The 16,599-nt window shown below is 40.2% G+C and overlaps 1 protein-coding gene across 3 annotated transcripts in view; it reads left to right on the top strand.

The window, feature by feature from the left end:
* The first annotated feature begins 2,873 nt into the window (after positions 1 to 2,873).
* The window catches only part of OXCT1 (3-oxoacid CoA-transferase 1), a 141,473-nt gene continuing 127,747 nt past the window's right edge, over positions 2,874 to 16,599 (top strand). Inside the window, exons 1-3 of one of the 3 annotated variants that reach the window (XM_058430050.1) lie at positions 2,874 to 3,159; positions 10,731 to 10,839; positions 12,112 to 12,202. In XM_058430050.1, the coding sequence (XP_058286033.1) occupies positions 3,082 to 3,159; positions 10,731 to 10,839; positions 12,112 to 12,202 (278 nt within the window). In that variant the 5' untranslated portion in view covers positions 2,874 to 3,081. Of the gene's footprint in view, positions 3,160 to 3,683; positions 3,798 to 10,730; positions 10,840 to 12,111; positions 12,203 to 16,599 lie in introns of those variants that run through there. The other 2 variants (XM_032136188.2, XM_032136189.2) reach the window with 2 other exon arrangements.

Raw genomic sequence — 16,599 nt, 5'->3', positions numbered from 1 at the left:
CCATCAACTGTGAGAACAGCATGTCCTATCTTGCACTAATGAGAGATGCTAATGCATCATATTTTAGGAGAATTAAAATGAAACTCCTTAAAACAGAGAATAATTTACGATCTAATAAACTCTGACACATTACTTGCATTTATCTGATAAAATGGTGCCACGTAGTCATGCCTTGCTTGATGACAAAGACAGGTTCTGAGAAATGAGATGCTAGGATATTTTGTCATTGTGCTAATATAGAATATACTGACATAAACCTGGATGGTCTAACCTACTACACACCTAGGTTACATGGTATGGCTTATGCTCCTAGGCTACAAACTTGTATAGCATGTTACTGTACAATATTTAGTAGGCAATTGTAACATAATGGTAGTTATTTGTGTATTTAAATTTTTCTGTTCTTTTTTTTTTTTTTTTGAGACAGAGTCTTGTTCTGGCATGCAGAGGAGCAATCTTGGCTCACTGCAACCTCTGCCTCCCAGGCTCAAGCAATCCTCCTGACTCAGTCCCCACTGCCCACCCCACCCCAGTAGCTGGCTACAGGTGTGCTCCACCACACTGGCTAATTTTTTTGTGTGTCTGTTTTTGTAGAGATGGGGTTTCACCATATTGCCTAGGCTTGTCTCGAACTCCTGGGCTCAAGCGATCCACTTGCCTTGGCCACCCAAAGTGCTGGGATTGCAGGTGTGGACCACTGCACATGGCTAAACATTTCTAAACATAAAAAAGCTACAGTAAAATATGTTATTATAATGTTATGGGACTACCATCATATATGCTGTCCATTATTGACCAAAATCTTATGTAGCAGATGACTCTGTGTATGTACACCCACACCCACACATATACATATGTATCATAACATAATACAAAAAAAATACAAAGAAAACAAACAAAAAAAGCTTTCCTCATTGCATGACTGGAATCAGAACTTTTGTTTAAAAGCTTTGAATCCAATTCTCCCAGTTTTTAAAAGTGTGGAAGTTAAACTGTAAGACTCCACAAAGAAAAGTTCCCAGAATATAACATATTTGCCAGAAACTGCCTTTCAAAGCAAGTGGGAAATATCCTTACTAGTTCAGAAAAGTTCAGATATTTAAAAGAAGTAAAATTTTGCACACCAATTAAAATTGAAGTGCCTTTGTGTAACTAGAAGGGAAATCAGCACATAAGAACTTTTTTTGTAATTGTAATCCAATTTATTCAAGTTGAAGAGACTTACACATTATGTAAAAAGTATAAAATGAAGTCACAGTCATCAAAAATACAGTACAGTGTGTTTTGACCATACAGTAATGAGGGTGATTTTCTCAGGAGACTTAGTCACATAGCATGCAACATTTAAAATGTGTCTTCCTCAGCCAAGAGCAACAAAGTGAGACCAGCCAAGAGTCAGTCATATGACCACCGGCAAAGTTGCCAATGCAGTTTTTCCATTTCATGTGCCCTGTGGAAAGGCAAAAGTGGAAAAGCAGACCCAATTGGAATGGGCAAAAGTGGAAAAGCAGACTCAATTGGAATGCTAGTTTTTTTCACATTGTGTAAGGTAAAGGTACAACAGCTGCTATATGCTAAATTATCACTAGTTAGGGGACTTTAGTTATAGTACTTGAATTTCCCCCAAATCCAACTTCTTAAAATGTGTTGAAATACCAACCAGTAATAAGTTAATTTCTCCAGCGTAATTGAATAGTCTAACTTGGTATCTTACTCCTTAACTGATTTTGACTAAAATTATATTTACAGGGAAAAAAAAGTTCAGAGTTAAAAGAATACCATGAAAGGGCAAATGCTTTTATGCACAAACTTTGAACTGGATCTTCACTGTTCATTACCTTACTGTATTCGCTAAGGAAGCTAATATCTCATTTAATTTTTGTGTGCTTTGCTTTGGTTCAAAACTAACATCACATTCTCAGAACTTGGTCAGGCCTTAATCAAATAAAATGCTATTGAGCTTCCACTTGGTCTTTCCACTCTGCTAAGTGCAAAGACAGTTCTGGAGAAATCAGTCTTGGCTCATGTCCTCAAGGAGTTGGTCAAAAGACAAGGCTTGGAGAATATGTACGTGCCATGTCAATGAACTGATACAATGGAAAAAACTTATAATAATGCCTAACATTTATTGACTCCTCATAATAAGGCCATAAACTTTGTATGAATTAACTCATAGAAACGTTATGACGTTGTATTATAAGCAATCTTAATTTGCAGATGAGGACACTGAGGCTTAGGGAAGTTCTCTAACTTGCCTAAGGTTAAAGCAATATACTACTTTTATGGTTGCATCTTCTTAGTAATCTCTGGGGTTGCTGGGACTCCAGTGCGAGAAAGAGCCTGAAATTCGCAAACTTGGATGATGGGGAAGAAAAGGTGTGCTAAACTCAGGTCACAGAGGTCCAGTCTTAATCTTGTTCCTCTGCAAGCCTTGTTGCTCACACCTCTTGACCGAGAGTTCGAGGCAGGTGCTCACAGCAAACTTACTCTATGTAAGCCAAGGCCAGGTGTGGGGAGAAGGGGCTGAGAAATGTTAGAAACGTGAACGCAGTCCAGGCGGGAGAAGAGAAGGGGGCCTCGAGGGGTGCCCCTATGCAGCCCACACACACGCCAGGCACTGACTTGGAAAAACAACAAGCTTGGCGGAAGATCCTCCCGCGGCCGGAGGGCCCTGAACTCTAGGCCAAGACTCATCCACAACCTAGGGGCAGGCGGCCACCAGCGCCCCATCGAAGATAAAGGGCTGACAGAAGGGCTGCAGCGGCAAGTGCGCGCCAACACAGCTGCACACGCCCAGACACCTGGGGCGCTGAGAGGAACTTCCCCGCGATCCGCCCCGGCTGCGCAGAGCCCCTTCTCCCCGCCGGGGCCCCGCCCCGCCTCACTTCTTTTAAAAGCAGCAGCCAGCAGCGCGCCGGTGGCGTGTGGCTGGAAAGGCCGGGAGGACGTCATCGACGCGCTGTCGAGCCTCCAGCCCGCCCCGCTTTCCTTCGCAGTGACTCGGCGGCGCCCGGGACAGCGCGCACCGACGCTCAAACGCGCGCTCCAGCCCGCAGCCTTCTCCTGCCTCACCGCCTGAAGATGGCGGCTCTCAAACTCCTCTCCTCCGGGCTTCGGCTCTGCGCCTCTGCCCGCGGATCTGGGGGAACCTGGTACAAGGTAAAGTGCGGGGGAAGAGGAAGGCCATGGGCAGGAAGAACGTGGACCAAACCCTGATTGGTGCCCGCGTTTTCTCCTCTGCCCCTACCCGCTCTCTTCAGCCTAGGATCTGGCATCCGTGGCGCGGTGCCCTGGTCAGGGACACGCGGCTACGCGTTCCTGGCCTCGCCGGCTCCTCGGATGGTCGCCTTTGCTTGGTTCTGCAGTCGCTTCCCTGATGGAGCGAGACGCTGTAAAGAAGGGCGCGGAGAGGCTGAGAAGGGGCGGGAGGACTCCTGGCAGCACTCCCGAGCCCTTTGGCGCTCGCCGGCGTCCCTCCTGGCACCCGCCCTTGGAAAGGGACTCTTTGAGGGTCTGAACGGGGGGAGGAGGGCCCCAGTGTATGGAGGTTTAGGAGTGAGGCAACAGCGGGTAGGTTTGCGCCCCCGATGTTGGATCTCTGGGCAGAGGAACCTCTAGAGGCCCAGAACCTGAGGCTGGGTTAGCCATGGCTCTGCTCGAGTTCACCGGGGCTGGATGCCGGGTGCGGCGGGTGTGGAATGCCGCTCCCATCCTCTCCTCCCTATTTGGCTCTGCTGCCCCGCAGACTGGAGCGCTCGCCAGGGCATCTTGCCGGCCAAGCTGGGAAACCATCCGAGGTGTGTCCCTGGCTCGCGCCTGGGCTGCAGGGGCGGACAAACCTTTCTCTCGAGGCCCCTCGTATCCGGGTTAGGGGCTTTCGATTTTCAGAGCCCTTTGAAATCCTTTCTGTGCCCCACTGCCAACTCTCCACAGAGTGGTATCTGGAGGCATTCCCACCGTGGACTGACTTGTGGTTTTGCCCTATGCACTGTCCTCGCTTGTAAGCGCACCCCTGTCTGGAGCCCTAGGAGCGAATTACAGGACCAGAGCGCCAGGTCCAGGAGGGTAGCTTTATCCCCGCCGTGTCAATCGAGGGAGCCTCTTCCTTGGTATCCAATAATAGGTCTGAGGTTGACAGCGTGCCATGCACACGGTACTTACTCCTGAAGCGTGCCTGCCTGGCCCCATTGCTCTTTCCTGCATCCAATTCCTGACGGCTGAGAAGACAAAGGAGCCACTGAGCTCCTTCGGTAGGTGCCAGGGAATGATTCAGAACCGGGCTATTTTACTCTTTTTTTTTTTTTTTTGAGACGGAGTCTCGCTTTGTCACCCAGGCTGGAGTGCAGTGGCGCGATCTCGGCTCACTGCAAGCTCCGCCTCCTGGGTTCACGCCATTCTCCTGCCTCAGCCTCTTCGAGTAGCTGGGACTACAGGCGCCCGCCAACACGCCCGGCTAATTTTTTTTTGTATTTTTAGTAGAGACGGGGTTTCACCGTGGTCTCGATCTCCTGACCTCGTGATCCATCCGCCTCGGCCTCCGAAAGTGCTGGGATTACAAGCTTAAGCCACCGCGCCTGGCCCCATTTTACTCTTAAATGCCTCTTAGGAAGCATTTTTATAACTGCAGATAGACTTGGATATATAAAGCATTATTAAAAGGGAACTTGACCTTCAGTGAGATTGCAGTGGTGCTGAAGCTAATGCAAACCAGAGCACAGCGATACCCTTGGGCCGAGGTCAAGAACGTTCCTTCTTTGGACGGTTACTTATTTGCCCAACTGTAATTTACTCACTTCAAGTCTTTTCCATCTTGAGTATATCATTAAACCATTTCCGAAGCTCAGCAAACCTCTTCTTAGAGGGACGAGATGCAAATAAGGGGTTCTGCTATATCTCATTAAAAGTTCATACAGAGTTCAAACTTAGCCGTGTCGGGCTTGATTATCATAGGTCTAACTCCTGCCTTCCACTATTCCCCTAGCTTGTGGCTCTTAGTGCCCTTATTGTTTAGCACTTTAAATCCTCACCTGCTGCTTCTGTTGAACTGTACCACTTATCTACTTGTTTAACTTTTCAGGTGTGTATATTGTCTCCTCAACCAGATGACAGTTCCCCGATGGCAGAGACCATATTTATGCCTTACACTTAGTCTCCCTCAACAAACACACTACTCTGCATAGATGAGATATTCTACACATGTTTAACGTACGGATGAGAGAACCCTCCAGGCAAACAGAAACCTTGAGTTTTTCCACTAAACATAACTAACAGCTAAAATGAGATAGTTATTTTCTTAAATGTTTAAAATTTTTATGATGGGCAAGCCCAGTGTCTCTCAGACCTGAGAGTGCATCAGCATTACCTGCAGGTTTTCTAAAACAGATTGCTGTACCCACCCCCAGAATTTCTAATTTAATAGGTCCTGGGTGGGGCCCTAAACTTTGCATTGATAAGTTCCAGGCGATGTTGATGCTGCTGGTCTGGAGACTGACTGCCCCTTTCAGAGTTATCTGGCATGGACTTAGCTGAAAATAGACTATTGGAAGGTATCTTCTTTTCTTCATTACTACTGAGGGGCAGTGTGGAGCATTTAATACTATTTTCACTATAGAAAATTATTAGTGGGAAAAAAGGTTATAAGAGTACCACTAACACTTTACCCACCATTCATCCTTGACGCTGTCTTTTCCGAAATCTCTTTCCAACCTCAGACTCTCCTGAGCTGCAGTCCTTCTGGTGCAACTGGCGAACTTCACTTGGATGTCAGTTGGTGCTTAAAGCTCTTTCTGATCCAAAGCAAACTAGCCATAAAGTGGCTTTCCCATTCCTTGTTTTGTTCTTCTTTCACTTTGCTTAACAGCACCAGTATCCATCCAGTATATAAGCTGGAAATCCTGGAACCATCTTCTCTTCTCCTTGCTGCCCTTCCAATTGATCACCAAGTGTCATATGTGTGCCTCTTTCTGAAATGCTCCTCAGTGCTGTCCCTGGCATTCTTTCTCAGCAACTGTTTCTTCCCTATAGCTCCCCAATTAAATACTATGATTGTGTTTAAAATTTTTTAATTATTTAATGACTACTATCTTTGCTAGTTTGTAAGTTTCATTATAGCAGGGACTATGTCTGTGTTTTATTTTTAATATTTATTTTAACTTTGTAGCCTCAATGTTTTGTATAGTTGGTACAAATTGGTGAAGGAAAGAAATAATGAGTTTTCATACCACTTTCTTAATTCAGGCTTCCTTTGAGTTGTGACATCTGTTTCAAAAGCTTTGCTGTCCCTTCCTCATTGAATGATCAAGTCACAAATCATCACTAAAGAACTTACTCATATAACCAAATACTACTTGTTCCCCAAAAACCTATGGAAATAAAAAAATTGAAAAGAAAAGAAAAAAGAAACTGTGCAGTGCGGTCTGTAAGGTTTTTACAAACTGCCTCAGTCTGCTTCTCCAGCCTGATCTTCATGAACCTCTCTCCATGAGACCTGATTCCGCGTGTCTGTAACCACACAGCCTTTTCATATCCCTGAACTCTTACTCATGTGGCTCCCTTGTTTGGAATCACTGTCCTGACAAGTATTTAACACCTGGCAAACTCTGGTTTTCTAGTCCACCAGGTAGAATGAATTACTCCTTCATCTGTGCCCCTTTGGAGGACTGAGTATCCCTCCAGCATTGGAGGAGAACATGTATGTTCCCTCAATAACAATGCACACCACTGCTGTAGAGAATTGCCTAGTGCTGTAACTCTCTGTGAGCTGCTTGAGATTTATTCTTGTTACATGTGCATAATTGGCAGTGTTTGGTTCAAGGTGAAAATTCTACCTTTGGTAGACACCTGTCCACTTCTGAACAGCTAAAGTGTTTTCACACACATCACTACCTCTTGGCAGTGACGCCATGCTCTGCAGGTCTGTGAGTGTATCCACTCACATATTACTGCCTTTTCCTTGTAACGTGTATCTCTTTACTTCTCTCCATATAACTTCTCCCCACTTTTGTTTCTCAAACTCTGATACTTACTTGGACAATATCAGCTGTTCCTTGTCATTTATTTAACTGTAAGGTGACAAAATAAATATCACCTCATGTTAAAGTAATCTTAAAGCTAAGACCTATGTATTTTTGAAAACCTTCAACAAAGATCACCTGGGTTAATTTGCTACAGTACGAATTGTGTTTAAAAACATTCTTTGTAAAATCAGTGGAGTGTGTGTATAGGGTAGAGTGAGGTGGTTAAAAATTAAAACTAAACTCCAATAAATGACAAGTTGGTCTTACTGCCCTGGTAGAGAATGAAGGAAAGTTTGCATTTTCCAAAGGAAGCTAACATCCCCTGAGTATCTTCTATAGTCCAGGTACAGGGCTTCTCTATATAACATCAGAATATGTTATATATGTACATAACCTCAGAAAGGGAAACTGTGGGTAAGCGGGGGGGAGGGGTCTACAGTACATATAAAAACACCATGTATGCCATAAATATATACATTTATTACCTGCATAGATATATACATTTATATACAATTAAAATTAAAACTAAACTCCAATAAATGACAAGTTGATCTTACTGCCCTAGTGGAGAATGAAGAAAAGTTTGCATTTTCGAAAGGAAGCTAGTATCCCCTGGGTATCTTCTATAGTCCTGCAACAAGGCTTATGTATATAACATCATTTGATCCTTACTACATTCCTAGAAAAGAATTATCATCTTTTTGTAAACTTAAAATACCCTCTCCCCCCATGAAAAAGAGATGCAGTGGTTAAGTAATTTTCCTAGATTCATACAACTGTGGCAGAATTGGAATTTGAAGCAAGGGTATTTTTTGATCCCAAGAGCATGATCTATTATGCCACACTATCTCCTAAACTAGATGTTAGGGTTTCTTAGGATAGAATCTGTTGTAGTACAGGTTGACCTCTTAGTAAATAGATATCAAATGTCAACAAATATTGTTAACTGAATATATGAATAATGAAAAAAACGAGTACCTGCAGGTTCTTCATTGTCTTGAGCCCTTCTCAGATTACCTGGAAAACATCTTCACTTTATGCTTTTAACTTTTGATTATCTGGGTAAACATGTCTTCTCTAAAATACTTTTGAGGTATATTTTTTTGCAGAGAGTGTGGCAAGCTCTTTGGTAATTTCTAACTGTAGTGAAAACTATCAGATGAAACAAAAGAATAGAATTCTTGACAAGCCTATGGTTATATACTTTTATTTGTGGGCAGGGGAGAGGTAGTGATGGTTAATGGGTACCAAAAAATAGAAAGAATGAATAAGACCTACTGTTTGATAGCACGATAGGGTGACTATAGTCAATAACAACTTAACTGTAAATTTAAAAATAACTTCAAGTGTATTTGGATTGTAACTCAAAGGATAAATGCTTGAGGGAATGGATACCTGAATCTAAAAAGCCTCTATAGGTATATAGGGGAAATGAGTTTTCTTCCAACTTCCTCTCTATGTGGGATTTGTGTTTCTCAGCATATTGAAATAGTTAGGGTGATCTTACCGCACAGACTGTTGAGCTGTGGATGAACTCTTTAATTTTCTTCCCCTTCCAGCTATAAGGGGCTGACTCTTCACTTTTGGGCGGAGATAATGACAGCAGAGTTATACAGGAAGAAATAGAATACTCACAAAGATTTGTTTTGTATCAATACACGAGAAGTGGAATATGAGAGTTTTCAAAAAACATGGTGAGAAGCATATTGTAGTAGAAAGGCCCTGAGCTAGAAGGCCAAATAAAACCTTGGATCTGGTCTTGTTTTAACACAGTTTTGGGTAAATTACAAGATCCTTCTAAGCTTCAAAAATTTGACCTGTGAAATGAATTGGTTGGATTAGATATCTGCATTTTTTAAGTGTCTCTAGGAGATATCCTCAACTTTATCTTACGATCCTTCTGTTGGCCTGTTTATTCAGGCTATCACACTTGTAATTTCCAATATATTAAAAAATATATGTTTAAAACAGAAGCAGATGAATACTTGCTACTTGAGGATAGGAAAGAGGGAAAACTCTTTGTGGTTCGAGCCCTTTGTATCTCTGCCTAGACCTATTTCTCAGGGTTTGAGCAGTGTGCTGGCTTATTTTTAGAGGAAGAAAAGAATGATAGACATTTAAGCGCTCACCTTGACCACTTCAGGTTGTGTCTGTCTGGGAGACTGTTAGGCAGTGGATGTGAGCTCATAACTGGCATGTTAAGGTGGCAGTATACCAGGATTCAGATGTTATTCTTTCTTTTTAGGCTGACTGTATAGTGAGAATAAAGGAGAGGTGATATTGAGTATGAATGATTGCTACAGAATCTGCTTTCTTGTTTTTTTTTGTGCATAGTGTGGATGATGTAGGGGAAAGGGAAAAGTTTACAACTGATTGCTCATGAATATTCACTAGGTGACTCATTTGGGACCAAATAGTACACTGTGGTAAGGCTAGACTTAGCTTCCTTGTAGATAATGGTTTGTTCCTTTTATATAGCCTCCATAAGCCTTAAGCCCCATAGGAGGATGAGTTGTTTTGTAAGGTGTTCTTGTCCCTCTAGGAGGCATTCTTTGACATTTAAGATTGAACCTGGGGCCCAACTCTGTAGGTATGTGTTTTGTTCATATTGGCTTTAATTTCTTAGAGAGCAGTGCTCATGTCTTAATACTTAACTGTGTTGGAATAAATAGTACAGGACTTGGCACATGGTATGTTTACAGTAAATACTTGTTGATTAATGGAAGATTGGGTTACCAGAAACTGATGCTTGATGACACCATTGCTATGAATTTGAATTCCAGTATATGGACTTTTCTTTCTACTTTCATTCTTTTGGGTGACCACAAATGGAGTTAGAACTATCCCTTATGTAATAGAAGACAACTGTTACAAGGGGACTTAAGTGATCATCTGTGGATAAAATATCCATCCTACTTTTAAGTATGAGTCACTTAAAGCTCCAGGCTTTTAAAGAGGGGGATAGTATCACAGACAGAAAGGTGAAATGGTGGTTATGGAGGCTGGGGGTGAGGGGTTGGTGAGATGTTGGTCAAAGGATACATAATTTTATTTAGGAGGAATAAATTCAAGAGATCTGTTGAACACCATGGTGACTATGGTTTATAATATATTGTATACTAGAAAATTGCTTAGAGATTTTTAAGTGTTTTTACCACAAAAAAGTGTGTGCATTTATAAATAGCTTGATTTAGCTGTTCAACAATGTATATAGTATCCTCCCTTATCCGAGGGGAATATTTCCAGAACCCCAGTGGCTGCCTGACCTGTGGGTAGTACCAAACCCTATATAAGTTGTTTTTCCTACATGTGTGTATCATTCATTTTAATTTACAAATTAGACTATGAGACATTAGTCACAATAACTAATAATAGAACAGTTTTAACAATATACTGTAATAAAAGTTATAAGAATGCATTCTCTCTCTCAAATCTTATTGTACCGTACTTGCCCGGGGTGACAGACCTCAGAAAGGGAAACTGTGGATAAGTGGGGTCTACTATACATATAAAAACACCATGTATGCCGTAAATACATACATGTATTACCTGTATAAATATATATATTATATAGTTATTACCTGGCAATTAAAAACGTGTGTATGTAAAGGGGATAATGAAATTATCATTTGTCTATCAATTGAATAAATTGCTACACACATAAAGTAAAACTGTATCTCCAAATGATTATCAATTTTTTTTTTAATATTTTAGGGATGTGTTTGTTCCTTTTCCACCAGTGCTTATTGCCATACCAAGTTTTATACAGATCCAGTAGAAGCTGTAAAAGACATCCCTGATGGTGCCACGGTTTTGGTTGGTGGTGAGTACTAACTCTGTTTACATATTATGGTAATGTCCTTATATTTTTAAATGAAGGAGGCAAATCACAATGACAAAGATGTATAAAAATGATAATTATTTTATTATGCATTATTTATTGTACATATTATAGTATCATCTATTTTATTAGTGTCTCCTTCCTAAAAGTTTAGCAAGGTTTAGCATTTAATATTTTACTTTCTCTGTGTGCGTGTGTGTGTGTGTGTGTATGTGTATTTGTGTGTTTCTGTTTTGAAAAACTGAAGCTTCAAAGTAGTCATGTTTTATTAATAGCTTTGAAAAAAATCCCTAGATCCCAGTTTTTTAACTTAAAATTTTGCATTAATCTCATAAGCTTACACCTTCAGAGACCCCATAGACATGTATTGACCTCCCCCACTACCAATTCTGTTACTGCTTCTTGTTTGGAATCTCAAGAGGGAGTTTCACTTTGTCGCCCAGGCTGGAGTGCAGTGGTGCGATCTCAGTTTACTGCAACCTCTGCCTCTCAGGTTCAAGCGATTCTCCTGCCTTAGCCTCCCAAGTAGCTGGGATTACAGGCACCCGCCATCATTCCTGGCTAATTTTTGTATTTTTATAAAATACATTAAGTGTCCTAGAGACACTTAAAAAATGAGATGGGTTTCCCCATGTTGGCCAGTCTGGTTCCAAACTCCTGACCTCTAGTGATCTGCCCACCTTGGCCTCCCAAAGCGCTGGGATTACAGGAGTGAGCCACCCGCACCCAACTTGCTGCCTGCTTCTGATAAATAATATCAAGGATTATTTTTAGGATTGATCCCCACTCATTCAAGTAAGTCATTGAATGTTCATTTTAAACCCAATACAATTTGAGTAATCATGGAAAATATAAAGAAATGACAGTTTTCGGCTTAGGCTTCCAACTATGCAAAATCTACTCAGACATATAAACATTCTTGAAAAAGTTATAGAAAAACTGATTTACAAAGCAGGAAAACAATAGATATATAGTTAAGTGCAAACTGAGCAATGAGTAGCCATATAAACTGGTTGCACTTGGCCTTATACTTGTGGTTCAAAGACTGGGCGGTGATATGTGATATAATGGTGCAAAACATTTGGATACAGCTATATGACCATTTACTTAGCTGCTGAGATATATCTGTATTTTGCTTAGTAGATCTAATAATGTGCTTTGTTTTATTTCTGTCTTAAAAAGAATAACACACACTTCTCTGAAAGAACATTGTTACCCCCTTTACAAATTGTTTATTTTTTGGTCTTAATATAGGTTTTGGGCTATGTGGAATTCCAGAGAATCTTATAGATGCGTTACTGAAAATTGGAGTAAAAGGACTAACTGCAGTCAGCAACAATGCAGGGTATGTGTGCATTTTAAAAACAATTGGCTGGAGAGAAATGCCAATTCTCAATATTTAAACAGACTTTATCAATGAAATGAAGTTTTCTCCTATTCACATGAGCAATATGTCCAAGCATCAAAATCTAATGTTTAACAAGGTCAAGAGGGGTGGTCACATTTATCCAAATGTTTTTGGTACCATCCTTCATAAGTAAAACAGACTTGCTTCATCTAGTATAAAGATATAAATTAAGACTTTATATCTTAATGTGATGTGTTTTTATTTTTCTAAACTTAAAATATATTGAAGTTAGAATATATATCTTCAAATTAAGTCTTGCATTTTAAAATTTAAAGGTATTGTTTTATGTTATTTATTAGATCACTTATAAAGCAAAGTGGGCATCAATTTGAAATCTGTTTAAAGCCCTTTCTTTTAGCAATGCCATCATTCTAGATCATAAGTAAAGGGATACCGTTAATCACAAAAACATGGCTGGTCTTGGAAGGTGGATATGCAGCCAGCACTTAAGATAATAGGATTGCATATTACGGTGGTCAGAAATAAGCCATCATTTTAATAATGGCATGCACATTAAGGTACATTTAGCTATGTTAGGAAAAGCCATATTTTTATTTTTACAAAATGGTAAGTCATCAGTTCTCAACAATTAAAGACTTTAAGGATTTTACATTTTTAATCACCCAATTGGCATTTTAGCCGATTATAAAATCAGTTTAGAATAAATAGTGTAGGTTATTTAGGAAATAAAACTGATGCTACTTTTGTGCTCATTTTTCCTTTTCTGAGTCTGTTTCCTTCTGGGAGACTGTCCCTCCTCTTTCCTGTCTATCCACATCTCTCAGGATTAGACTTAAGTTATATATCCTCAAAGTATCCTTATCCAATTACAGAAACTTTTCTAGTCTTTATTGATCTTGCCCCTTTTTGAGTTCCTTTAGAGGCTTTTAGCCTTTCTTTGTATGCTGAATTTTACTTATCTTTGAGATATATATATATATTACATTACCAATCTCCTTTATTTACAGTAGTTATGTATTCCCTACTGTCCTGAGCCTATAAGTCTGAGTCTCAGAGTTACTGTGTGTCGGAGGAGAATGGGATTGTAGAAATCATCTGTCCCTTGTTTAACTGACTTTTCAGATCATCTGAAAATAGAGAAGTAACTTGTTTATGACAACTGATAACTCTTAAACATATCTTATGCCCTTTAATTTGACTTGATTATACATACTTTTGATTATCAGCACTTTCAGTTTTCCAGATAGCTTTATGCTTATAAGGGATACTGCAGATCAGTATAAAATTCTTGATGCAGAATGGATGCTGTTATGTCAAAGGCTAAGAAATCTGATTATACATATGTACCTACACCTATAATTACTTATGTGTGTGTATATATATATATATTTTACTATACTTGTCAGGTATAATAGTTTTTTGAGAGCCCAATGGTCAGTCTATCACTCTAAAATGTCTGGTTCTGTACCAATGACTTTGAACCTCGAGATAAAGGCAGTGACCCCTCTGCTGTGCCCTTGTTCTTTGTTGAGGAAGCTTCAGCTCTGAAGGAGTTAATAATCAGATGTAGGCCATGAGCTGATTATGGGCATTCCCTAGGATTTAGTTATTTTGTCTGGGAATGGCTAACCAATTCCTGGGATGTATACTTGAACTTCTGTGCTCAGCTCATGAAAGATTCCATTTGTCTCATGTAACTACAGAAGTCCTCCCTTATTCGAGGGGGATATGTTCTGAAATCATGGCTAATACTCAACCCAATTGCTGTCAATGGGAATGTATTTCTGTTTGTCTTCCACCCACAAATTTAATGTCTTTTCCGTCTTTACTAAGCTCTTATTATGCTCTGTGGCTATAACTTTTGCAGTTTGAGATATGACAGCAAAACTAGCACATACTTTCTCTTTCTTTGAAATTTAATGGATAAAAGATTCATTCTTACTTAGATCTTTCACTTAAAGGAAGCACTTTACGGCCTCGTTCTGGCATATGCAAGTTGCCTGCACCACTACTCTTGTGCTTTGGGGCCATTATTAAGTAAGATAGGGACTACTTGAACACAAGCACAGCAAATACTGCAGCAATCCATCTGATCACCATCATGGCTACTAAATGAAGAACAGGAGAGTAGTATATATAGTGTAGATATGCTGGACAAAGGGAGGATTCACATCCCGGGCAGGATGGAGTAGGATGATGATAGCTCATCGCGTTACTCAGAATGGTGCACAACTTAAAACTTATGAATTTTATATGTCTGGAATTTTCCATTTAATATTTGTGGACTGCAGTTGACTGGGTAATTGAAACCACAGAAAATGAAACTGCAGATTGGGCGGGGGAGGGGGAAATTACTGTATGTCATAAATTAGCCTTATATTTAAATGAAGTATTTTGTTTTTGGTACTCTTGATATATTAAATATAATTATCGAATCCAGATTTAAGTATGTCTAAAATGAAAAGTAAACAAAAGAAATACAACTTGGTAAGTGATCCCAACTTTATTTTTATTTATCTTATTTTGACAAAAATTGCCAATTAATGAGATTTCAGAAAATCAGCAAATTAAATTTCAGATTCAGAACATGAAAATATTTCCAGAACATTGTCTCCGATGCAGTATCTTTTTGCTTTATAATAATTTGTCTCATTAATGAATTTTTGGCCTTAGACTTTTTCTAGTCACCAAAATGTTTGAAACCCAGGTTTGTTGTGATGCAGGAAAAAGATCACATCTCTCTTTAGTATGCTAAAAAATGTTGGCTACTAAAGGAAAGCACCAATCTTTTTGAAGGTCTTATCAGCATTGTCTTTAATATTAAAGAGCTATAAGATGGTTTAATATACATATCTCTATTAGAAATGATATGTTCCCCATTTGCAAAAGATCACATCTATTTTTCTTTATCTTGTAAGCCTTTATAGGTAAGGGACTTGTCTTACTAATTTTTTATCATCAATGTCTGATAATAGGTAAGATATACACTTGCCAAATTTGGGTTGTAAAGTATGTGGCAAGAAACACTCTCATTGTAAGCTGACAGCATTTTCAAGACCTGAAGAACTGGTCAGGCAGTGCACCTGGGGCTAGCGTCTTATGCACTGCTTGATTGCTATGCCAGGATACTAGTCTAAAAACAAAGCAAAGCCCATATAAACAATGATTCTCACAGCTAACATAGATGAATAAAGAGACGTGATCTCCAAATAGAGCCAACTTAAAATGGGTAATGGGTTGAAAAGCCAAAGAGATACAGAAGAGAGTAGTTAGAAAAATTCCCAAGTCAATCAATGTCCAACTATATTCTGGCTTTACTATGGGCCTGTAGGCGTTTCAGATATTTAAAACTACAGAAAGTAAAATGGATCATATCTACCTTCATGAATTATTTCATTACAACTTTATTAGTCTGGGCCCCAGAGGATATCAAACGTAATTGAATTTTCTGAGTAGTTGAGGAGTTTACCAAAGGGAGCCTTTTCAGTGGAATGGTCAGGGCTGAAGGAAAAATGAGTAATAAAGAACCCTGGAGTTTGTAATGGAGGGGTGCTGTTACCAGCCCCAGGTCTGAAGGAGTGAGGGGAGGGAGCTGTTACTAGGATCTGGAAGAAAGCTTTATGGAGGGGGTTATACAATAGGCTGTAACTTCTCAGGGAGAGAGTCAGAGGAATATAAATGCCCACATTTTCCCCTCACCCACATCCTCTTGATGGTGCCTCCCATTGGGTGAACCCAGTCAGAGTGGCTGAACCCGATCAGAAGCCAGAGGGCAAGCGGACCCCTCAATTTAGTCTACAGGGCAGCCATCTGAGGTCCAGAGCAGGCTGGAGGTTGGAGAACGGATCCAGAGGGACAAACAGTAAATATCCAGTGTAATGACTTGGAGGTTTTCACTACTATTAGAGAAGAGCCAGTGAGGAGGGGGACAGTGGAATTGAGCAATAAATCAATTTAACAAATGTTCAGCTTAGAAAACAATAGTAAATAAAACAGACCAAGATTTCTGCTTAATGGACCAAATGCTGTAGATGGACTATAATAGTAACATAACAAATAAGTAAACTTTCCAATATGTTAAGTTATATGTGCCTTGGAAAAGGAAAAAAAAAAGTAATGGGGAATTGGGAGTGTGAAAGTGGAGGGGCAGGTTTTAATATTAAATTGGGCGATCAGGATGGGACTCCCTGAGGTGACATTTGACCAGAGACTTGAAGGAAGTGAGGGAGTGAGCCATGCAGATGTCTGGAAGAAGAGTTTGAGATAGCGGAAGGCCAGTGCAAAGGCACCAGGTGGGATATGTGGGTATGTTGGAGGGATGGTGAGGCCAGGAGAGGAAGAGAAGGGAGCCAAAAGGAGAATGGGTGGAGTGA

This window comes from Hylobates moloch, unplaced genomic scaffold (assembly GCF_009828535.3).
Source record: "Hylobates moloch isolate HMO894 unplaced genomic scaffold, HMol_V3 SCAFFOLD_17, whole genome shotgun sequence".
Taxonomy (NCBI): domain Eukaryota; kingdom Metazoa; phylum Chordata; class Mammalia; order Primates; family Hylobatidae; genus Hylobates; species Hylobates moloch.
Note: the sequence above shows the minus strand (reverse complement) of the source record. Positions and strands in the feature narration are given on the sequence as shown.